This window comes from Xiphias gladius, chromosome 6 (assembly GCF_016859285.1).
Source record: "Xiphias gladius isolate SHS-SW01 ecotype Sanya breed wild chromosome 6, ASM1685928v1, whole genome shotgun sequence".
Lineage (NCBI taxonomy): Eukaryota > Metazoa > Chordata > Actinopteri > Istiophoriformes > Xiphiidae > Xiphias > Xiphias gladius.
The window spans coordinates 28546297-28571075 of NC_053405.1; the positions used below are offsets into that span (position 1 = coordinate 28546297).

The 24779-nt window shown below is 39.0% G+C and overlaps 1 protein-coding gene across 6 annotated transcripts in view; it reads right to left on the minus strand.

Moving 5' to 3' along the window:
• Window positions 1–7377: 7377 nt before the first annotated feature.
• The window catches only part of ect2 (epithelial cell transforming 2), a 62751-nt gene continuing 45349 nt past the window's right edge, over window positions 7378–24779 (minus strand). For 3 of the 6 annotated variants that reach the window (XM_040129257.1, XM_040129255.1, XM_040129261.1), the window contains 3 exons: window positions 24274–24408; window positions 19017–19608; window positions 12998–14086 (listed from right to left, as the gene is read on the minus strand). In XM_040129257.1, the coding sequence (XP_039985191.1) occupies window positions 19048–19608; window positions 24274–24408 (696 nt within the window). In that variant the 3' untranslated portion in view covers window positions 12998–14086; window positions 19017–19047. Of the gene's footprint in view, window positions 7455–12997; window positions 14087–19016; window positions 19609–24273; window positions 24409–24779 lie in introns of those variants that run through there. The other 3 variants (XM_040129260.1, XM_040129258.1, XM_040129259.1) reach the window with 2 other exon arrangements.

The following is a 24779-nucleotide window of genomic DNA, read 5'->3' on the forward strand; positions in this document are numbered from 1 at the left end:
TGCGATTGAATTATAGACTTTCAGCTTTAATTCAAGGGGTTTCACCAAAATATTGAATTAACCGTTTAGCAATTACAGCCATATTTAAACATAGTCCCTCGTTTTCAGAGACTCAAAAGTAATTGGACAATTGACTCACAATCAATTTCCTGTCCAGATGTGGCCTGTTCTCTTGTTATTTCATGATAAATTAAGCAAATAAAAAAGCAAAACAAACCCATCACATTGGATGGCAGAAACTTAGGAGCGGCCAAATCCACAATCTGGTACATTCTTAAAAAGAAGGAATGCACTTTCATTTCAAATCCATTGTGGTGGTGTAAAGAGGCAATATTACAAAAATCGTTTCATTGTCCAAATAGTTATGTACCTAACTGTATTTAATTAGACACTTTATGGGACTCAGGTATGGACTAACTATTAAAACTGTTACTGCCACCTACAATTTTCCACACATACCAATAATCTGTTACCAGTGAAGGAAAGTATTTAAGTACATTTACTGCATCTATAAGGTCCCATATAATAGGGGAGAAAATGAAGAAAAAAAAAAAACTGGGGTAGGTAACAAGGTACGATGATACCCCCCATAGATTTTTACGACTGCATAATATTTTCTACAAAAAAAAAAATTAAATCTTGTGCTATCTGAATCATTTGAAACATGGTCTAATCAAATGAAAATGATACACAAGATAATGTAGCTTTAAAATGACAATAATAGCTTGAATAATACTGAAAAGTACGGCTCTCCTTGCCTTCTGGGAGAAAATACCACTGCTTTCAAGTGTTTCGTCCTCCAAAAATGCTAAATCCTCTAGTCTGGAATACCCCAGATTTTCAATTCAGTTTCCTGAACATGAATAAATACCAAGGCAGCGCTCATCCTGAAGTGTCTGTTAACATATTTAGTTAGACACTTTATGGGGCTCAGTTATGGACTAACTATTAAAACTGTGACTGTCAATTACAATTTCCACACATAAACATAATCTGGGTCCATTGGAGTAAAGTATTTTAGCACATTTACTTAATCCTACAAATTAATGGAGAAATCTATATTTTTCTGTCCGTCTTTTCTCGACAACTGCTCGTCTGTTCGACTTCAAAGTTCACGTGTGGATTGTTGAGGATCCAAGGAAGTGCAGTGTCAGCTGTGAGGGTTTTTGGATGAGCAGTCCTTGAGGAACATAAAAAGAGAAATATTAAATGAGAGTCAGTTAGGGCCGGGTCAACTCATCGGTGCAGCCGACGTTATTGATTACACAACAGCGCCTCACAGCGGTGCCCGGTCAAAGCATGGAACCCTGAGAAAACAAGCTGCAGCTACAAAACTTCGCACAAGATCATTTAAAGTGTGCGACTATTTTAGACAGAGACCCAAGCTCTGCAAATTGTAAATGGCTCATCAAAGCAGTACGACCCAGAAGGCTTTGTTTAAAAAGCAGCCAGACAGCACCTTTTTGTTTACTTTTTATCCCCACCCAAGCAAGTAATATGTGGATTATTAACAGGTGGAATCTAACGTTGTTATTCAGCCGTTGTTTATTTTCTGTTTCCTTTATCGGCCATATATGAGTGAGAAAATGGCTGAAACTAACGTTAAATGATTTCAAATCGTTTCCTTACTGATGCAAAAATACATTTGTGATTTTCTTAACTGCATTTTACACCCTTGATGAAAATACATTTACATGTACGCATACTGATTTGGCAGACTCAAGCTTCAGAAGTGGACGACGCTGAGATGCTCAGGTAAGCACATTGTGTCAATTCCGGTCGTCGTCGTGTGACTGGTAGTGAGTTTTGCTGCTCTGCCTCTACCCACTTAATTTTGCTGTTTTCTTCATTACAGCAGCTAATTACCCGCTGTACATTTAAACGTACATTAGTCCTGCTTAAGCACTCTTAGCTCTCTCCTTCTTCTAGTCTCTCAGAGTTTTTATCAGGTTTAGTACAGATAAAGTAATTATAGTAGTTGATTTCAATATTCATGTGGATGTTGATAATGATAGCCTGAGAACTGCGTTTATCTCATTAATACAATCAAATTGGCTTCACTCAGGGTGTAAATCCATGTATTCCTATAGCTCTCAGTAATGAAGATTTCATGAGCTTCTTTAATGATAAATTTCTATTAGAGACAAAATTCACCAGCTTCTGCCCTCATTCGGCACCAAATTATCTTCAAACACAGGACCCTTAGAAATACAGTAGCTGTACAACCTGATATATATGTCTGGGAAGATTCTCAGTCATCCAGGTCATGGTATTCTGTAAGGGCTACGCGAAGGCAACTGGACTTGCTTGAAGTTCTTGATATAATGATATAGTTACTCTAGATGGTATTGCCCTGGCCTCCAGCACCACTCTTAGGAATCTCTGAGTTCTCTGTGATCAGGATACATCCTTTAACTCTGGCATATAACAAACTTCAAGGACTGCCTTTTTTCACCTACGTATCGTTGCAATGATCAGAGACATCCTCTCTCAAAAAGAGACAGAAAAACTAGTCAATGCTTTTGTTTCTTCTAGGCTGGTCTATTGTAATTCCTTATTATCAGGCTGTCCCAACAAATCTTTAAATACTCTCCAGCTGATCCAGAATGCTGCAGCGCGAGTACTGACAGGAACTAAGAAAAGAGATCATATTTCTCCTGTGTTATCTTCTCTGCATAGGCTCCCTGTAAAATTCAGAATTGAATTTAAAAATCCTCCTCCTCACCTACAAAGCCCTTAATGGTCAGGTACCATCATATCTTAAAGATCTCATGATACCCTATTACCCCACTATAAAATCTTGCTCCCAGAATGCAGGCTTACTTGTGGTTCTTAGGGTCTCCAAAGGTAGAATGGGAGGCTCCTCTACTGTGGAACCATCTTCCGGTTTGGGTCCAGGAGGCAGAAACCCTCTCCACATTTAAGGGTAGGTTTAAAATCTTCCTTTTTGATAAAGCTTACAGTTACGGCTGGCTCAGGCTTGGCTTGAACCACCCCCTAGTTATGCTGCTATAGGCCTAGACTGACAGGAGACTTCCCATGATGCACCAAGCCCCTCTCTCCTCCTCTTCCTCTCCAATCTGTACACATTCATATGGCATCATTGCTCGTTACTAACTTGACTTCTCTCTCCCGTAGTTTTGTGCTTTCTCGTCTCTCTCCTCTCTCCTCCTGTCGCTTTCTGCAAGTATTTCTGCCCCTGGTGCCAGAGAGTCTGGATCTGTGACTTCAAACCACCTATGATCCTATGATCATTATTATTTTTATATTTAGTCTGATTATTATTATTAGCCCTATTATTATAATTATTAGTTTAATTATTAGTCTCATTATTATTACATCTTAATGTGATACCTGTATTGTGCTATGTGCTCTTTCTTCCCCCTACTCCTCTCTCTCTCTCTGTCTCCCTCTCTCTTTCTGTCTCAATCCAGCCAGGCGAGGCAGACGGCCGCCTACCATGGGCCGGGTTCTTTTCTAGGAGTTTTTCCTTGCCACTATCACAAAGCGTTTGCTCATGGGGGAATTTTGGGTCCCTGCAAACATAACTGTAAAGAGTACTGTTTAGACCTGTTCTATACGTAAAGTGCCCTGAGATAATCTCTGTTATGATTTGGGACTACAAAAATAAAACTGAATTCAGTTTCATTGAATTGCCTGCTTTGAGTTTGAGGTCTGCTGGGGGACTTCCCATGATGGACCAAGCTCCTCTCTCCATCTGCACGCATTCATATCCCATCATTGCTCGTTACTAACTTGACTTCTCTCTCCCGTAGTTTTGTGCTTTCTCGTCTCTCTCCTCTCTCCTCCTGTCGCTTTCTGCAAGTATTTCTGCTCATGGTGCTGCAGAGTCTGGATCTGTGACTTCAAACCACCTATGATCCTGCTCATGCTCATTATTATTTTTATATTTAGTCTGATTATTATTATTAGCCCTATTATTATAATTATTAGTTTAATTATTAGTCTCATTATTATTACATCTTAATGTGATACCTGTATTGTGCTATGTGCTCTTTCTTCCCCCTACTCCTCTCTCTCTCTCTGTCTCCCTCTCTCTTTCTGTCTCAATCCAGCCAGGCGAGGCAGACGGCCGCCTACCATGGGCCGGGTTCTTTTCTAGGAGTTTTTCCTTGCCACTATCACAAAGCGTTTGCTCATGGGGGAATTTTGGGTCCCTGCAAACATAACTGTAAAGAGTACTGTTTAGACCTGTTCTATACGTAAAGTGCCCTGAGATAATCTCTGTTATGATTTGGGACTACAAAAATAAAACTGAATTCAGTTTCATTGAATTGCCTGCTTTGAGTTTGAGGTCTGCTGGGGGACTTCCCATGATGGACCAAGCTCCTCTCTCCATCTGCACGCATTCACATCCCATCAATGCTCGTTACCAACTTGACTTCTCTCTCCCATAGTTTTGTGCTTTCTCGTCTCTCTCCTCTCTCCTCCTGTCGCTTTCTGCAGGTATTTCTGCTCATGGTGCTGCAGAGTCTGGATCTGTGACTGCAAACCACGTCTTGCCCCATGGTCCTGCTCAACACCCACTGCTTCAATTATTATGATTATCATTACTTTTATTATTTATATACACCCTATTATAATAATTATTAGTTTTATTATTAGTCTCATTATTGTTACACATCTGTATGTGGTACCTGTACTGTGCTATGCTCTCTTTCCTCCCTTCACTGTGCGTGAAGGGAGGAAAGAGACCTGATTTTTCTTATAACCATTTTAAGTTTCAAGGCAACTTCAGAAAAATTAACGATTCTCCAGTTCAGGGAAATGGTTACTATGACATACAGTGATTAAATTAATCTACACCGACTCACCAGTATTATTAGGTACACCTAAGATAAACCTATTATACTGCATTTATTTCAGGCCTGTTGTATTAACAGGCCTGAAATAAATCCTCCCTTCATGAGGATTGTAATATACAATCTGTTGAAGAAAATGTTGATTTATTTTAATGGTCATTTTGTGGTGCTATTGAACTGTACTGGGTTATACTGAGAGGTATTTCTAATATTTGGTCAACCTTAATTCATATAAATGGGATGGAAAAATTATTAGGAACACCTCTCAGTATAACCCAGTAGAGTTCAACAGCATCACAAACTACAGCCTCCAAAATGACCGTTGAAATAAATCAACAACTCTTTCAAACATATGCAATAAAAACTGATCATGAAGGGAGTATTGCAGGCCTGTTGTATTAAACTGTATTAGATTTACCCAACTGTACTTAATTGGCAAGTGAGTGTATGTATCTCAGCAATCCTTTTGAATTTGTGGCTCAGTATTATCTGATCAGGTATCTGAAATAGGGTTATTATTATTATTAATATAACATAGAAGTGACGTGGAAATTAGATTAATATGATTAGATGATTGAATTAAATATTCAACTATTAATGAGATAAAAAGCATGTTTGGAACGGGCACTGCACTAGAAATAATAATTGAGGCACCTTTACTTCACTTAGTATTTCAGTTTTATGTTTCTTTACTCCACTGCATTTACCCAACACCTAAAGCTATTTGTTACTTTCAGATTAGGACTGTACATACAGCGGGTTCCAAATGGGAAAGTGTTCTCAGACTTTTGGACCCCACTGTACATACGCTCATCCAGCACTCTATTACAAACACCTGTACACCTGCTTATTCATGTACAGTTACTCAGGTTGACCACTGTGGTGAGCAGAAAAGCATCTCAGAATGCACAACACGACAAACCTTGAGGTGGATGGACAACAACAGCAGAAGACCATGTTGGGTCTGAAGCTGCAGTGGGCAAAGGCTCACTAAAACTGCACAGTTAAACACTGGAAAGTTGTAGACTGGTAGCCTGGTCTGATAAATCTTGATTTCTGCTGAGGTACACAGATGGTAGGGTCACAATTTGGCGTCATCAGCATAAATCCATGGATCCTACCTGCCTTGCATCAACAGTCCAGGCTGATGGTTGATAGTTTATTGGTGTGAGGGATGTTTTCTCGGCACACTTTGGACCTCCTTAATATCAATCAATCATGGTTTGAATGCCACAGCCTATCTGAGTATTGCTGCTGACCATCTGCATCCCTTTATGGCCACAATTAACACATCTTCTAATCGGTACTTCCAGCAAGATAATGCACCATGTCACAAAGCAAGAGTCTAAAACTAAATTCATGAAAATGAGTTCAGTGTACTTCAATGGCCTCCCCAGTCACCAGATCTGAATGATATACATCCGATATACATTTGCAACCTTTTTTTTGCTTTAATTGGTCAAAAAACACACCCATTAAACATTCACAGTGCTGGTTGAAAAAATAAGTGAACCCTAACCTCAAACAAGCACTACCATTAGCTTTAAATCAGACCAGCAGAACACAATGTTCAGGAATCCTTTTGGACCAGTCTTCCTTAATTGCTTCAGCCCAGCCATATTCTCAGGATGTCTGCTATAAACAGCTCTCTTAAAGTCATTCCACAGCATCTCTGTTGGGTTAAGGTCTGGGTTCTGACTGGGCCACTCCAAAAGGCAGATTTTCTTTGTTTGAAACCATTTTGTAGTAGATTTACTTTAATGTTTAGAGTCATTGTCCTTCCGCCACCCTGATATTATCCTGTAAGATACATTGATAATCTTGGCAATTCATCTTCCTATCGGTCATGGCAAGCTGTCCAGGCCCAGAGGTAGTAAAGCAGGATTGGGGGGCGGCAAAAGCATCCTCGGAATCATCAGGTGGGCACCCTCCTTCACAGGTGTTTTGATGATAGGCCCACGACATCTGCAGATCATCTGCAACACCTGGCGTCCCAGATGCGCCCCCCTCAGTTTTTACCTCTTCTTATCCTGACGCCATTGATGTTATCTCAGGGCCCAGGTGGTGTCTTTCCCTCTTGATCCAGATCCACTGACTTGCCCGTAAGGCAGCACTGGAGATGATTTTGATGGCTTGGCATTGGGCTTGGCCATGTCCTTATGCAGCCTAGTAGTTGACTTGCCTACTAAGCCTCTGCAGCCGACATCAACTTGGTAAACCTTAGCTTTCCAGCCATGTTGTTCAGCGTCGGATGCCAGTAGGCCTCATCCACTGCATCATCCCAGGGCACTATAAGCTTTTTAATGTAGACGATGCAAAGTGAGGAGGACCAAAGCATGAGGTCTGGTCTGAGGTTTGTAGTGGTGATTTCAGGTGGAAAGCATAGCCTCTGATTCAGGTCTGCTGATGGACTCCAGTCTCGTGACTCTTCTAGCTGCCCGGTGTTTGGGTTTGTTAGACAGACCTTGGTTTGTTCCGCACCTTCATGGACAAACGGAGGTACGGCATTGATGGATATCCGTCTGGTCTCCAGAGTAGCTGCTAGGCACTTGAGCTCCTGGTTTTGCCGCCAGGTGTAACGACCATGTGTCAGGCCTGTCCTGCAGCCAACCAGAACGTGCTGCAGACTTGCTGGAGACAGACAGAGAGGGCACACGTAGGTTCTTCACCGTACCATTGGCTGAGGTTTCTGGGAGATGGCAGGAAGTTGTGGCTTGTAAAATGAAGCTGGTTTTAGGTGCCTCCATGTTCCACAGCTCCTTCCAAGAGAACTTTCTCTTCTCGACTCCCTCCCATCTCATCCACTGTCTTCGGAGATCTCCTTTTTTGTGTTGGTTTGTTAACTTGTGACTCAAGTTTTTGTTGGTTTTATTAGCCAGTTATTAACCTACACTGTGACTGTTGAATGATATATACAATATGATCAAGTACAATAACATCTTTTGTGTATTATTAGTTAAAATACATTGTGTTTGTTCATAATTGTAACTTTGATGAAGATTTGACCATATTTTAAGACAAAATTATACATAGATTCACGAAATTCCAAAGAGTTCACTTTTTCTTGCCACAAGGGAGTTGCTATTTAAAATACCCAGATTTACCCTTTGATTGCCTGTAAGTAACTGCTATTGAGAACTGATAGTGATGTCTGATATACTGAAAACAATTATACCAGTATAGGGCTTCATGGTGAGGAAACGCTCTGCTCTTAAAATTATTCTGATCTCCCTCAAGAGGGCAAGCTAAAAATTTTATTCCACAGTAATCATGACAGTGCATGCAGCCGGTTGCGGTTTCTTTCTTATTTTTCCAAATTTTTTAGCTGTCTTCCTTTGTCATACTTGTTTAAATGTTTGATAGTAACTTATTTAAGCTGAGCACTCTCTAAACGTGCTAGTAGAGAGAGTTCTGGTCTGATTTTTTCACCATGGAATTACTTCTTTCATTCAGCTACCTTTTTGAATACTATCATTCAGCTATGCTAATATTGCGCAGCAACTCTAAGGTCGCATTGTATACACCGGGGACCAGCTGATTGCACTGAAACTGGCTGGCACGGCGAACAGAACAATGAATATCCATGCAGAAATCAGGAGGACACGCAGAGGATGCACAAAAGGATGGACAAGATAGTGGCCCTAGTGAGGAATCGGAGGGACTTCCTTGAGCGCAGTGTTACATGTTAACAGAGACATGGCTATAATAAGATAATAAGAACTAGAGTAAAACTGCAACTGGATTTGGAGGGAGTATTGGAATAACCCCAGAAAAATAGGTTTTTAGACAGGCTGAAGATTAACAGAACCATAGAGGTAATTAGTATTTGTGTGGGGGAATTCTATAATTGGCACACACATGGGAGAGCAGCTGCAAAAGAGGTGATTTTGCTAAAGCAGGGATATCCCAATAGATTTTCATTTGACACAAATAATATTTCACGTGTACCATTTCAATCTTTTAGAACAGAGCTTTAAACAAAGTGTGTGGTACATTGGGCATACCCAGATTGTCCACATTGTACAAGAAAGTATATTTATTTTCATTTGTCCCCATGCAAGTTCCCAGGGTGATTGAAGAAGAGAAGGTCTGTTGCATATGCTGTGCTGTGAATAGCTAAATAGAGGGGTCATATAAAGCCCAATGGGGGATACAGAAACACAGAATTAGAACACATGTCTGGCATGAACGCAGATATATAAATTCAGAGGGTGTTGAGTGTTACCAAGGCTAACAACTGATCAATGCGAAACTTTGGTATTTAACAAAGTGGCTTAATTTGGGACAGATTCAGGAAGAATTTAAAGAAATATAGTTGGTGTCGGTTTTACAACAATTGTGGAAAGCAAATAAATACACCTCATTTGACACTAATGGTAGCAGAGGGTCATGAATCACATGAACTGGGTCCCATGGTTAAAACAGCCTTGCAGAAAAGAGAATGGGAGCAAACAAGTATATTCATGTCTCTCCTGATAAGCATTTTTTTAGGATAACAATCAAAACACACGATGATGTACTAAGATGAAAGAGCACCAACACAGATGTCAATCACAGAAGGACAGGAAGATTTACTGCAAAAAGTACCAGACTGTGTATGGCCAAAACACAAAAATGACGTAGGCTTTATTAAATCAGCTCAGCCAGTACGTAACAAACTGAAACAGGGTGTAAGACCCTCATATCAGAGACAATATCCACTCAAGCAGCAGGCAGTGGAGGGAATTAAGCCCACCATCGATGGTCTAGTAAAAGCAGGTGTTAATGATAACAAAGAAGCCCCTGCAACACTCCAATATTTATACCGACTACCGTTTGATACATGATTTAAGCGCTATTAATGCCATTGTTGATGCTGACCCTCAAGCTGTCCCAGATTCACACACATTGCTGTCTAACATCCCACCAGACACACAGTGGTACACAGTGATTGATTTGTATTCTGCATTTTTCAGTGTGCCCATACACCCTGACTCACAGTACTTGTTTGCATTCACATACCAAGGTCAGCAGTACACCTACGCAAACAGCACAAGGGTATTGTGAAAGCCCGTCAATGTTTAACATGGTGTTAGCACAGGATTTACAACATCTGACCATACCAAGTATTTTGATTCAGTATGTGGATGACTTGTTGATCTGGAGCCCAACAATTTGTAACAATGTATTTGTGAATATGCAATAAAAACATTGAGGGCCCTAATCAGAGCAGCAAGTCAGACAAACAATGCTTATCCCTTACAGTGAACTGAGGAGAAAGAAGGGGCTATTCAGGTGTTGAAAAGTGAAATACAAGCAGCCCCAGCTCTGGGAAATTCAGATTACAGTAAACCATTTCATTTGTATGTTGCAGAGTGAACAGGCTTTGCCAATGCAGTGTTAATGCAGAACACACCAACAGGTAAGCAACCATTGGCCTACTATAGCACCAAGCTTGATACAGTAGAACAAAGACTGCCTTCCTGTTATCAAAGGACTAGCAGCTGGTAGATGGCACACCACATGATTGTGTACATGCCACTCATATTTTTCTCAAAGCTCGTGAAGACCTACTCAACCAACCAATTGTAGCAGATCTCACATTGTTTGTAGATGGGTCATGTTTCAGTGATGAAAAAGGGAATCATGAAGAATATGGCATCACTCAGTTAAATGACGATGGCACAACGTTTTCTGAAGTTCAAAGAATGATGATCAACCTGCCACGCTCTGCTCAGTTAACAGAAATTAAAGCCCCAACAGTTGCCTGTCATTTGGCAGCAGGTAAATGTGTAAATATCTATACTGATTCGGTTTATGCATATGGAGTGTGTCATGTTTCTGGTAACATTTGGAGGCAGAGGGGTTTTCAAAGAGCAGACTCATTACACGTGGGGAAGCAATCTCTCTGTTGTTAGAGGCTATGCACTTAACCCAGAGCATTGGCAATTGTCAACTCTTGTGGCTAAAGGTAATAATGTTGCAGTTGAAATTGTACGCCAGGCAGTGTGAAACGTAAACCTAGTTGCACCTCTTTTGGCAGAAGACCCCAGTCCTACAGCAGACATAACCTCTCTTATTCAGGCAAAGGAGGTAGCTAGTGTGTGGTTGGTTAAAAAGGGGGGGCGATTCATAATACACAAGAAGGTCCCCACAAAGGTTTGTAGAGATGGCCAGCAGGTCATTTTCTGGCAACTGTTTCACTGGTTCCTACACTGAGAAAAGATGCGCATGGTCACGAAGGTTTGGACGTGTGTACCACCCGCAGTCACAAGGAATGGTCGAAAGAGCTAATGGCAGTTTGAAGGCAAAAGTAGCCAAAATATGTTCAATGGCAGGATTAATTGGGTAGAGTCATTAGCTCTGACATTAATGAGTATATGAGAATGCAAACAAACAGAACAAACACGCATCTAACTCCGCATCCGAGTTAGATGCGTGCTCCTGTTAGTTTGAAGCAGGCAGGGCCTAAGCCTGTATGGCCCTAGCGGGGGCCTCCTCATCCCACGACAGTGAATTGGCAAGCAAGCCAGGAGAGGATGCAAAGCAGCTGGACACTTGAACGGACCCACTGTTGCTCAGCTCATTTGGTGGCCACCAAAAGAAGGTAAGCAGAGCCTGTTATAAATCTGCGAAATACTAATTGTGTCTGAGCGCGGTGTGCATCCACCAAGGCTAGAGCAGCAAGCAGCCTCTCCTCTAAAGGACCAAAGAGCCTACCATTACTAAAAGTTAAGGTCTGGTGTAAACATCATATGCACTAATGAAGAATCAAATTAAAAATCAGAACTTGTGCGTGTAAGAAAGATATCATGATTGATGAATGGCTGCTTAATGTGATGAGTGTTGTGGCTTGTGGTTTGTGCTGTGCTTTCACAAACAGATGCATTTGCTCCCAGGACCAGCTCGGTTTGTTGTGTGATTTCAACTATATGCCGTAAATCTAATACAAAAAATCAAATACATCAAACCATGAGATTTAATTGATTATTTCTATGATTATAGTTTTGTTGAATTAAATATTAAGCTGTGTGATGGAGGGGCCTAAGCCTGTCTAGCCCTGGTGGGCCTCCTTATCCCACGATAATACTCATCACTGGATTTCATCACTATCATCGAGGGCTTTCAGATGGTTGAGGTGGAAAGGAATAAATCTGGGAGCAGAAAGAAAAGAGGCATTGGGCTTGCCACTTTTGTTAACAACGGATGGTGTCAGCCTGGTCATATTACTGTAAAGGAATAGGATGCAAATCACAAACAGGCCTTCAACGATCCAAAATTCAAGGGGAAGCTCAAAGAACATTTTGCAAATCAAACATTTCAAGCCCTTACGGAAGCAGTTTAATTGGTTAATTATGGATTATATCTAAGATTGCAAAAAAGGGTCACTGTGGCAGAAGTTCAGCTTTACTAGATCAGAACTAACATTTCCTTACATCAAAATGAACCTTTTGGCGTGTTTTGTTTGACCCAGCAGGCAGAAAACCTAACTCCGGGACAAAAAGAGGAAAAAAAAAAATATATATATTTTTACATAAATGACTTGGCACATTTTGTCAGCTGCCTCTACAAATGAATGGAATTAATATATTTTTTTTAATGTGGTGGTGATGCAAAACATATACACGAGTAAAATAAAAAATCTTCAGGTACATGTTTAAGTGCATTTAATACAGATAAAATAACCATAGATGATTAAAGCTCAGTGAGAACAGCATTAGCAAAACGACAGATATAAAAGTGGGAAAAAAACATAAATAGCAAAAGAAAAAAAGAAACCGGGTATAAAATGTATTCATCAAGAATAAATATGTACAGTGATACAGGATCCATTCTTAAACATAGACACAGATACAGAGACACCATATAGACACACTGTAAGAGCCTATTTTAAAATGGGGACTGCTATACAGGAAAGAGCATAAGGCTGTTTATTTTTCTCAACCAAATCTCTTAAATGTTAAAGTAGAAGCCTTATAAAATCTTGACGCTATCATGAGTTTACATTATGAAAGTGAGTTAATTACAATAAGCAGTATTATCTATCTATATATATCTATATATATCTATATCTACATATCTATATCTATATATATCTATATATAGATATAGATATATATATATATACACACACACACACACACACATAGATATACATATATACATACATATACATATATAAAATATTACTTATTGTAATATATATATGAAATTTAGTCTATCCCCATTAAAATAAATCATTAAATGTAAGTTAATATCAAAACTCAAAAGTAAGTTAAGTAAAGAAGCCATGACCCTGGAAAGGGCAAGAGCTGCAATTTTAACTAGTACTTTAAAAGCACAAAGAGGTTAGGTAGCAACCTACATTTGTTAACTGTAACCTGCACAGAAATACCTCAAACTCTAAAATAAAATGTTAATTTACTTTACCAAAGCACATTGAAATGAAACAAGCATCCAGGGACATCTGGGGAAAGCATTAATTCCCCATATAAACCTGAGCATGAAACTTCTTGTTTACTTGGTCTATAGTTAGTGTTAACACTTAGCTGAACTACGTTGACAAATCAGGAATCTGAACAGACAATGTATGTTTACAAAATTTAACAACTGTCTGTTAAAGTAAATTAACAAAAAAACTGAATTATGTCAAGATAATCTATTTACAAATACAGAAATAAATGCAGAAAATCCTTCATTTTTAAGGGTAAGGCAAACCTTACCAGAACCAGTGGTAATCACTCACCTGTACTCCCTAGGATGATGTAGTACCATTCCAGTTAACTCCTAGTGATGCAGTCATAATTCAAGCATTGTCTATGTTTGGAAAGGTGTACCAAACTGCCCTGTCAGATCAGGAATCAGGATCAGGATCATCTTTTTCTTGCAAGCTCTCACTAACACAGACCATTTTTGGCTGAATATAGCTGGACAATTCTGATACTACCATATATCAGATTGTTTTCCCTAGCTTCAGAGCATTTTTCCAAATGTGGCTAAATGCAATTTCTTCTGGAATTGGAAAGTCTGTCAAGAGCTCCAGTATGGACAAATACTACTTTGCTATACTTTACATTTAGCTTTAACTTTGTATACATTGGCCTGTCTGGTCAGATCTTGCTGTTAGTGTCAATCAAGGCAAAGCAGGCGAAAAGATGAGTTGATCCCTGCAGGTGCTCCCAAATAGCAGTGTCTCAGATGAGGTGGGTGGTCGAACGACTGAATGTGTGGTACTTCCTTTCAAACAATGAAGACAGATTGACCATGGAGGGGGAATGGTGTGCCTGTAAATAGAAAAGACAGGAAGGAATAAGAAAAAGAAAAATGTGTGTGAAGGAGGTGGGTTAAAACCTGAGATAAAATATTAATAAAATGTTAATACCCAATTGTGTTGCATAAGGATCATTATAGTTTATTAAAACATTGTTCTTATTTATGTTTTTGGCCAATTGTACTGTCCAAGTTAATTGCTAAGATCCAGAGATGCTGTGACATTGTCACATTAAAGTAAAATTTGGCAAGAAACTGTCAGACAAGAGAGCTGTCAGACAATCAGAAAGAGTGTAAACAATCCTCTATGGTTAGTCAAACAAGGTATTATTATTTGGAAGAAGAAAGCTTAAGTGCACATTTGAATGTACGTTTAGTAGCTGTTCACTTAGCCATTCAACTCAGTTCAATACCAGCATTCCAACTCCCATTCACTTGCACTTTTAAAAGCCTGTACAACCAGATTGTCATGTGAGCTGTCTACCTTGCAGTCAGGAGTGTGTATGTCTGAATGTCTTGTGAAGGAATGACGAACAATATTGGTTTATGTGCTCCAGCCTCATTTTCATTACTGAGTGCACAAATACAACAAACATTGTTGCATACAAACATTGTTATTACAGCCTCTCTATCATTCAAGCCGAACTTTGGCACTGAACTATTCGCAACAACCAACCTTTGCCAACACAATCGCACTTCAGTAGCTTTCCACCTGGCTTTTACGCACGCACGCACGCACACTGAGCTCTCTCTATAAGCCTTTCGGCAGTGGCACTGTCTTTCTCCTTGCTTGGGTTTGTGTAAGCTCATGAACAGTAGCTGGTGAATGGTGGCCTTGATTACATGTTAGTAAGTGGTGCTGGAGGGCTTCAGAAACAAAGGATGTTAGGGGTTGAATTAATGAAGACATTAACTGGCTTTCCCTGAAAGAGGAGGTCAGGTCAAGGGCAGCACTGGTCAATGCAAACATATCTGACCCTCATCAAACACATGCCATAACTGAGCTCACATGCTAATGAACTAGCGTTGTCAAGATACCACAATTATGGCTTTGATTACAATACCAGTCTGAATGTTTGATACTGATTGTGAAACGAATACAGGAGCCTGTTCTCATTAATTGTCATTTATAAATCTAATTTGACTAAATAGAAAACTAAAAAAGGAGCCCAGTAGAGCAGACCTTTGCCAAGGATATGTATGTATACACACACACACATACATTCTTATACATATAAACATATATACAAATAAATGTAAATACACACACGTACACACACACACACACACACACACACACACACACACGCACACGCACACACACACACACACACACACACACACACACACACACACACACACACACACACACACAGTGTCTATTGATGATGTGACAGATAGCAGGATGAATTCTAAAGTGTATAGGGCTATACTATTGAAAACAGTCAGCCAAGCATGCTCAGTTGGTTTGAGGCCAGGTGACTGGACTTGGTCATTGAAGAATATTCCATTTCTTTGCATTGAGAAGCTCTTAGGCTGCTTTTGCAGTATGTTTTGGGTCATTATCCATCTGTACTGTGAAACACTGTCCTATCAGTTTTTCAGCATTTGGCTGAATCTGAGCAGATTACAAAGCCCTATACACTTCAGGATTCATCCTGCTTCTTCTATCAGCAGTCACCTCATCAATAAACAGCAGTGACCAAGTTCCATTGGAAGCCATATACGTGCCCATGCCATAACATTGCCTCAACCGTGTTTGGCAGATGCTTTGGATCATGAGCCGTTCCTTTCCTTCTCCATACTTTTCTCTTCCCCTCGTTCTGATACAAGGTAATATTGGACTCATCTGTCCAAAGATTCTTGTTCCAGACCTGCACCTTTTAGTGAACCGTCTGTATTTACATTCATGAAGACATCTCTTGATTGTAGACTTTGACAGTAATACGCCTACTTCCTTGAGAGTGTTCTTGACCTGGCTAAATATTGTGAAGGTTTTTTTTTTTTTTGCCAAGGAAATAATTCTGCAATCGTCCACTTTAGTTGTCTTCCGTGGTCTTCCAGGCCTTTTAGTGTTGCTGAGCACGCCAGTGCATTCCTTCTTTTTAAGAATGTACCAAATTGTTGATTTGGCCACTCCTAAAGTTTCTGTAATCTGTCTGATGGGTGTCTTAATTTTTCAGCCTAATGATGGCCTCCTTCATTTGTATCAACACCTGCATATCGGGACTTCCCATGAACAGCTACCAATGCAAATGTACCTCTTAGAACCAACTCCAGACTTTTTATCTGCTTAATTTGTGAGAAATAACGAGGGAGCAGGCCAGACCTGGCCATGAAACTCAGATTGTCCAATTTTTTTTTGACCCTCCGAAATTAGAGACTTTATAAAAATAGCTGTAATTCCTAAACGGTTAATGTGATATTTTTGTGTATGCTTATTTATATTTCTCATTTTTCCTTATTTACCATCAATAAAATTTTATAAACTGTGCCTATGAGATTTTTTTCATCTTTTACATAGTTTGTGTAAATGGTGAAAGAACTTAAAACAATGAGTTCACAGACATCTGTTGCTTATCTTGGCAGGTGAGACACACGCTTTAGACTGTGACCCTGCTCATTACTTTATTTTGAGTGGTAACAGCCAATCACACAATAAACTGTAATTTTATTTAAATGTAACAAAAATGGTTCTTAAACTGTCAACAGTATTAACAAGTAGTAACAATCAACACACCTCTGATAGACAGACAGCTGACACCTGATATATTTTATATGGTGCTGCAGCTGCTGGGATACCAGTACTGCCAGTTACAGTGCTGCAAAACATATAGTCTAATCAATATACTTAACCTCCACTGCTTCTCCTCTAAATACGAGTAAGCATCAGTCCTTATTAATCCAACATAAAAGAAAGCAAAAAAGTCCTTAAGCAGTCTGTATATCATTACACTAACAAACACAAAATGGGGATTGCAGATTTGTGTTTAGACAATCGCAAAAGTAAGTTTTGTGCTGCATTGAAAGATTTAAATAACTAATGAAGGTATTCACCTTGTGCCTGCTGTGTATAAGGTCCAAAAGGTGCACCTTGGCCAACGAACTGGTCTAACAAAATGGAAACGCAAGTGAATGTGATCCATTGAAACATGGAGGGTTCTTCAGCCTTTGCAGTCTTCAAATATTGCATTTCGATTATTTATTTTTTTTTACTGATTATTTCTTTCCTCTGGATGTTGTTTCCGTAGCCCTGGGGTTTTATTTGCGTTGACCAGGAGAAGCAGGTAGTGGCACTGAGCTTTGCAGCTGTGGTATGGGTACAGGTTTGCAAACTGGACTCATGCACGACTGTGGCTGGGATGTCCCTCACACGTTCAGATGCAAACAGCACAGGACAGTAGCAAAGTGGCAGAATTAATTGAGCAACTACTGCATGCCCCAGAAACTTTTAACAGGTACAAAGGTACCTTGAAGATCAGGAGGCAGATGCCTGTGCCTGCTCATGTCCTTGTGACTTCCAGCGCTAAACTACAAATCAAAACATATTGCATAGGTTTCAAGGCTGTACTCTTGCTAACTATCTGTGTCAAGCCTTTCAAGCCTACAGGTAATGAGGATTTGATACTTAGGACAGATTTTCATTTATTTAATTGTCAATTTGTGAAGTGACTTCGTGAACTTTTTTTAAAATGTGAATTAGTTTCTATCATCTAATTTAATAAGAAACGGATAGATTAGCAACTGATTACCCCACTAACAAACATCAGTATCTTTTGTCAATGAAGGTGAATGCTTAAAATGACATTGATATGCAAGATAGGAGTAAAATTGGCAATTCTTAAACTGTTGTGCTCACTGGCAGGTTGTAATTAACAGGGTTGTGTATGGTTCACTGTGAAATAATTTAATAATCTACAAACAGATAACACTGTCATTCTGTCAAACCCCATTTCTTAAGCATGAATACCTTTCAAAAAAGTAGAACAGCATTCATATGACTGGTAAGTGGTTAAATGGCTGAGGTGAATATAGGACATTCTGTGCTTAGAAACTCAACCATCACAAGTGGTTAAATGTAGGACAGGTGATCTGCCATCAGACATTAAAGCTCAGATGAAAAGTCAGCCCGGCTCCCATAAATACATTGAAATTTTAATTCTAGTGAGCTGTTTTTGTGTAAACTAGCCAAAACACAGAAAGAGCATAGCATCAAAAATTAAAGGCATGCCTTGACATTTGGATTTTTACTCTTGATATTTTCTTCAACTGGCACTTAACATTAGTAATTCAAATTCCTTCTGAAGGAACTGCTTAGACTGAAACAAAGATTTAATAAAGATCTAAAAGACAACTTAAACCAACAAACACCTGTTAATTTGAATGATTAATAGTGAAAACAACACTTTATAATGTTTATGGATCTGTCTTTACTCAACAGCAATGTGAGGAAAATAATTTATTTATGTGTGGCATGCCTTTAAAGGAGCCTTTTCCCCTGAGGGAAAGCAGGCTTCTCTTGGACAACTCTTTTGTCTAAGCTCTATCACACCTTTTTGCATATAGCCCACCATTAATAGCAGTCACCTAGTGAATATTACCAGCCACCATCAGTTAATAACCTGGGTGATTCATAGGAGGCACACAATTCCAAATCAACCCCTTAATATCTCTGCCCTTTACACTTACGCCAATCTAAATTGGGGAGAAGCATTACAACCACACCACTGGAATGTTTCTAACCCACATGTATCTAGTCATTGGAGTTCAGAGCAGACCTTTATTAATTTCATCTATCATTGTCGCAGAGTCACAGCTTCTAAGGAGTTGATTTGGGACTAGAAATGCACCAGTGGTATATAGATGTTAAAAGTAAGAGTACATTTTAAATTAAAATTCAATTGGTGTACCCCTTGTTGATACTAGACAATAATGTTTGCTCACATCAGCCTCCAGGATTGAGTTTAGCGATGGTTTACAGCAGAGTCTCCTTGCGATGACTGGTCAGGAGAGCCTTGCCTGGGTCCAAGGGGAGTTGTGGATCCCTGCATGACTCAGAAAAGGTCTTGCCTTTGACATTAACAGGCTGAGGAGCCAGGCACCTTTTTTCGAACCCTACAGAGGGTATATGTTTGGACACGTGCTGGCTATGTTTTGGCTGTGAGTTTTTGGAGTTGAGCTGAGTGGACTTCTGGATAGCTGGTATGGAAGTGGTGGTGAAATGGGTTAAATTGGTGGACTGCTGGGAAGTGGAGAGGCTTGAATGAGGTTGTCCTGGTTGGGTCAGTGATGGAGCATGAAGGATAGACTTTGGTTCCCAGGTGCGAGGGTTATAGTTGGGGCAGGGACTTTGGCTGAAATCAGGGGTGGTGCTGGGACCAGGAGTCTGAGGGTTTTTGGCTGGGCTGCAGGGGGTACGGATACAGACAGGGACCCTGGCTCTGACAGGAGGTTGGTCAAGAGAGTTAGAACGCTGCACCACGGCACTAATCTTGGCAGAATCATTCAAACTGAATGTAGAGGCAGACCGAGACATCTAGAGTATATAATAGAGGGGAGACACATATGGATTACCTATCATGAGTGAAAACAAGATCAGACAGAGAGAGAATATCTATGCTGAAACAAAATACAAGGAAAGAGGTAATCCTCAGAAGGTAAAACAATTGACAGAAACATATAGAAACGTATGAAGGAAAGGGTGGGAGAGAATGAATATCGCAAAAACAGAAATGTTAGGCTTTACGTTTTCATGCAGAGTAAGGGAGAGACATCTGAAGGCAGAAATTCAAAATCACACACTTGAACAAACCAGCACTGTAGTTTTAAATACACAGTGCACAAATAATAGTCTATACTGTTCGTTAACGAAAATTGACGAAATATATTTGTTAATGACATATTTTTCATGACAAAAACAATACCAAACTAAATAAATAGTAACCTTTGGAAATGATGACCATGACAAAATGTATTACATTTTTCATCAACAAATTCAAAACTAAATTATTATGTGAAAGACGGATGTATGGACGTGTTTTAATACAAAGTCTTGTTCAACAAGACTACATCTTTGGGAGCACCCACTATGCAGTCCTAGTTAAAATTATTGGAACCCCTAAATTTTAAGTACAGAATTAAGGATATTTTCAGAAATAAATGCAAATTAACCAATTTTGTATAAGCAGAATATTTAATGAAATGTTACTAAACAGACACAAAAACGCTTTCATATAGTGAAATAAAAAATACAGACATGAAATTTCCGCTTTACATAACTGGCACCCTTTTGATCAATTTAAATGGTGGTTTCCCTTCATAAAAAAGGGCTGATTATTTCTAGTTTCTTTTTCACATTGGTGAAGACAAGATAGCTTTCAGAGAGCATCAGAAATGTTATTATCAAAAGCAATCGCCCAAGATCTTGAAATCCGAGTTTCAACAGTTCGTAATGTTATCAAGAACTTTCACACTCAAAACTGTTAAGACGCTTCCAGGATGTGGTGGAAGAAAATCAATGAGAAAATTCTGCGAAGTTTGTATGCGGATTGTGGAAAAAAACATCGCTCACGACATCTACAGAGATTCAGGCTGACCTGGATTAATGGTTTCAGCCCATACCCTACGCCACATACTAAACCGAGAAGATTGGGCGAAACACCCTACCTACAGTAAAACATGTAGGAGGTTCTATCATGCTGTTGGGCTGCTTTGCTGCCTCTATTAGTGGAAGCACTGACTGTATCAAATGATAGATGAAATCAGATGATTACCGAGGCATTTTACAACAAAACGTATAACCCAGTGTCAGAAAACTTGGTTTGAGGCAAAAGGTTTCGGGTCTTTCAGCAGCACATATCAAGCAGCACAAAAAATGGTTAAAAGGGAAAAGCTGGACTGTTTTAAACTGGCCAGCAATGAGTCCTGACCTAAATCCCATTGAAAACATTTAAAAAGAGAGCTGAAATCTGCCATTGCAAAAGGGACTCCTGCAAACTTAAAAGAGCTTGAAAGCTTAACAATGGAAGAGTGGCAGAAACTACCAGCAGACAGGTGCAAGAAACTTCTAGACGGCTACAAGAAACATTTAGAGGCTGTCATTATTGCCAAAGGTTCTGCAACCAAATAATAAAGAAGGATGCCAATAATTGTGTATGGGGTACATTTTGTGTTTGTATTATTTCACGATGGTGCAAGATTGTTTTTTTTTTTTTCCTTTGCTCAGTAACCTCAGAGATTTTTTTTTTTTAATATTCTGATTATACAAAATTGGTTAAATTGCATTTATTTTTCAAGATATTCTAAATTCTGTACTTAAAATTCATATAATTATAATTACATATAATTTCAACCAGGACTGAATCTCCTGATTACCTGTTTGTTACCTGTTCTTGAAACAAACAGATTTATGGCATAAATTCATCCACAATCCAAAGAGAATTAGACAAGAAGCAAAACAACTGAGACAAACTACGAAAACATGCAGGTAGCACATCATCATTTATTACAAGGTAAGCTAATATAACGCTCAAGTGCTGTGGATGTGAAGGTAAGATTAATGTTACTTTCAGTCGGCTATCTTTAGTGTTGTTATCAGGAGGAGTAAGTTCCACGATAAAATCAAATTCTTAATTGTCTTGTCTCATTTAGCAAGTAACTGTTCACTAAACCCTTTCCCTGACAGATATTTTCTAAATCATAGACAGGGGCATTGTTAGCTTAATAAGCTTGCTAGCTACAGCTGACAGTCTGCTCCTGACACAGTTGTAGGAAAGGGGTTCCATAGCATTTTACGGAATCTGAATCCAGTTCCGAATCCACCAAATCTTTTCGAACCCTTACCAAACCCTTAGTTTGTTTGGTGGGGAATGATAACTTCTGTTATATAACTAAAATGTACTGTTTTTATGTCACGCCGCACACCAACAAAACAAATGTCAACTATTTTGGTTAACAAAAGATATAAACTTGATAATTAACTGTCTAGCTTCTTTTAATGTTAACACAACTGGTAATGTGATTTAGGGACAAGTTACCAGAAAGGCATGACAATAATAGAAACTATGGTTATTACGTATCAAACCCAAACCATGGATATTCTACTGTGCTGAAGGGTTGTAGAGCTTTCAGCACGTATGTTATCATTTCACTGTGACATTCATTAACCTTGTCCTAACTAATTTTTCCTTTTGCTGTAATGGAAAAAGGCTCCTCACTGGGGGAGCTGCAAAATCAGAGGCCGTAGAAGTTAAAATAAAACAACATAGTGAAAATAATAATAATTCTACTTTATCATTCACTGAATATCAGTTAAGTGATGTATGAAATGCTGATGTTTTGCATGTAAGAATGCCCTTGACACTTCCTGAAGGCAGACTCATTGCATTTCTCCAGGTCATAGAATCGGAGAAGTCACAGAATATGGCGTTCATACCAGCAGTAACCTCAAGGCTGAGCACTCATCCTTTAAGTCTTCAAAAATACCACAACTTCTTACTTTAACATTTGGATAGTAGATATTTAAACAAAGGACTCTCCGTTCCCACCTTAGTCATGAGTACTCTTCACAAATATTGCACTTTGCAGTTTTTTTGCATGTTTGCATCAGACGCTCCACTAAAGTTCTTTTTCTTCATATGCAGTATTTATTGCTGTGACTCATCTGCTCTATCAGCATTAAAAGGAAATCTTTTGATTAACTACCTCGGCCACAGTGCACTGAGTGCACGCTACCTGGTAGCCTTATTAGTCTAAATGAATTATAAATAAACATAAAAGGCTAGTATTTGCAGCATATTAACTACTTTTAACCTAATTATTTTATAATGAAATGATAACAACAGAGCCGACCAGCTTGAACCTGCCCATATTCATGATTTTGAGATAATAGAACTATATCAACTGGTGATCCCAGCACAAGAACTATTGAAGAATAATATACTAAAAACCTCAAGCATTAAACACGAAAGTTGACGGAGAGAAGTTAGCATACCATTTTTAGATGATATGCCGTGTTGGTTGTTGAGCTGTGATATGCAAACTGCTGTTTACAAAGTTTACACTCTGTTTTAACAGAATGCAGCCATACCGATAACTTCTTTGACATGGTGTCAATTAGTTTGGAATCAATGTCCATAAACGGTTAGACCCAGCAGCCTCCATTGGTAGGTAGTAGTCTCTCCCTCCCGCCACTGCAGTAAATAATGGATTGGTCCCGAAAAGCTATTGATGTAGCATTTTTCTCGTTATGAAAGTAACACCAGCTGTTGTCCGACCAATGAGAATTTAGTCAAGTAAGAGCATATCGACCAATCAATTGACAAGTCGACCAGGGTATTACAGCCCTAGATGATTCAATTTTGTGGTCATTTTGGAGGCTGCAGTGTGTAGTACTGTTGAATTATAATATGTTATACCGAAAGGTGTTTCTATTATGTTATTATCCCATTTATATTAATGAGAGTAGGCTAAATAACAGTAACACCTCTCTGTGAAATGGAATACAGGTCCACAAACAGTACCACAAACTACAGCCTCCAAAATGATCATAGTACAGTTGAATCAACTAATCACTAAAACAATTTCAATAAAAACTTAACATTTTAACCCTCATGAAGATAGGATTTATTGTAAGGCTGTTAGACTGCATTAGTTTTAGCTAGATATACCTAATTAAGTGCAAATTAAATTTATATAAGTATGTAAATCAATGATTGATTTCTGACAAGTGGTGACAAAATCACTGCCGATAATTGTTTAGAGGCACATTTGATGAATTAATGACAGAATGGGCGCCATAATAGTCACAACCATGGGTAATGGTTGTGCATAAGGATGGCTGCTCTATTGTTGTAGAGAGAACCTCACTGTTGGAACACAATCTGTGAACTGCAATACTTCTTTGCCATTCTTTTCCTGGTCTAAAGGCTGGTGGTGCAGACACTAGTATTTATATACAAACAGGTGATGAAAGGGTCGGTTACTCCAAAATAGACATGGGCATGGACATGCATACAGTACTGTCAAAGAGATGTAAAATTAAATTCTAATGCAAAAATACCTACATTTTAGTATTAGTTAGGTCCTAATCAAGACAAACAGATAAATAAATTAAACAACACACTTTAACTTAGTGTGGCTACACCATCAGTACAGCCCAATAACAGAGTGATGATTTCTTTAAACAAATAAACAGACTTACTGCCAGTGTCGAGCTGCTGCCGATGCGGTTTTCATAACTCAGCCTCTGGTTTTTCTCATCTGGAGTACTGTTGGCCATGAACGCCCTCTGGATCACACGCTTTGGGGTCTTTGTGAAGGAAAATGCCCTCGTCACCTAGCACACACATACCCAAAGAATGTAAGTAATGAATATGTTTCTGTTTTGTTTCGCACTCTTTTTGTTTAGTATCCATCATTGCTGAGGCTGGTCACACATCCTGTTGTTCTTTACTTGCAGCTCTTTTTGCTACAGAACCATCTATACCAGGCATTACAAGGCTAGAACAACAAATGTAAAAGCTTTCATTAAAAACGTAGTTATTAGGGCTGGATTAAAAAAAACAACATTATTCACAATTTTAATTTGAAAGATCCAATATCGATTCTTAAAATACAAAGATCGACCTTTGCACTTGCACATTTTCTCAGTAAACATGTACATCTGTGCTAAATATTGCGGATGCAATGTTTACTCGCGTAAATGCG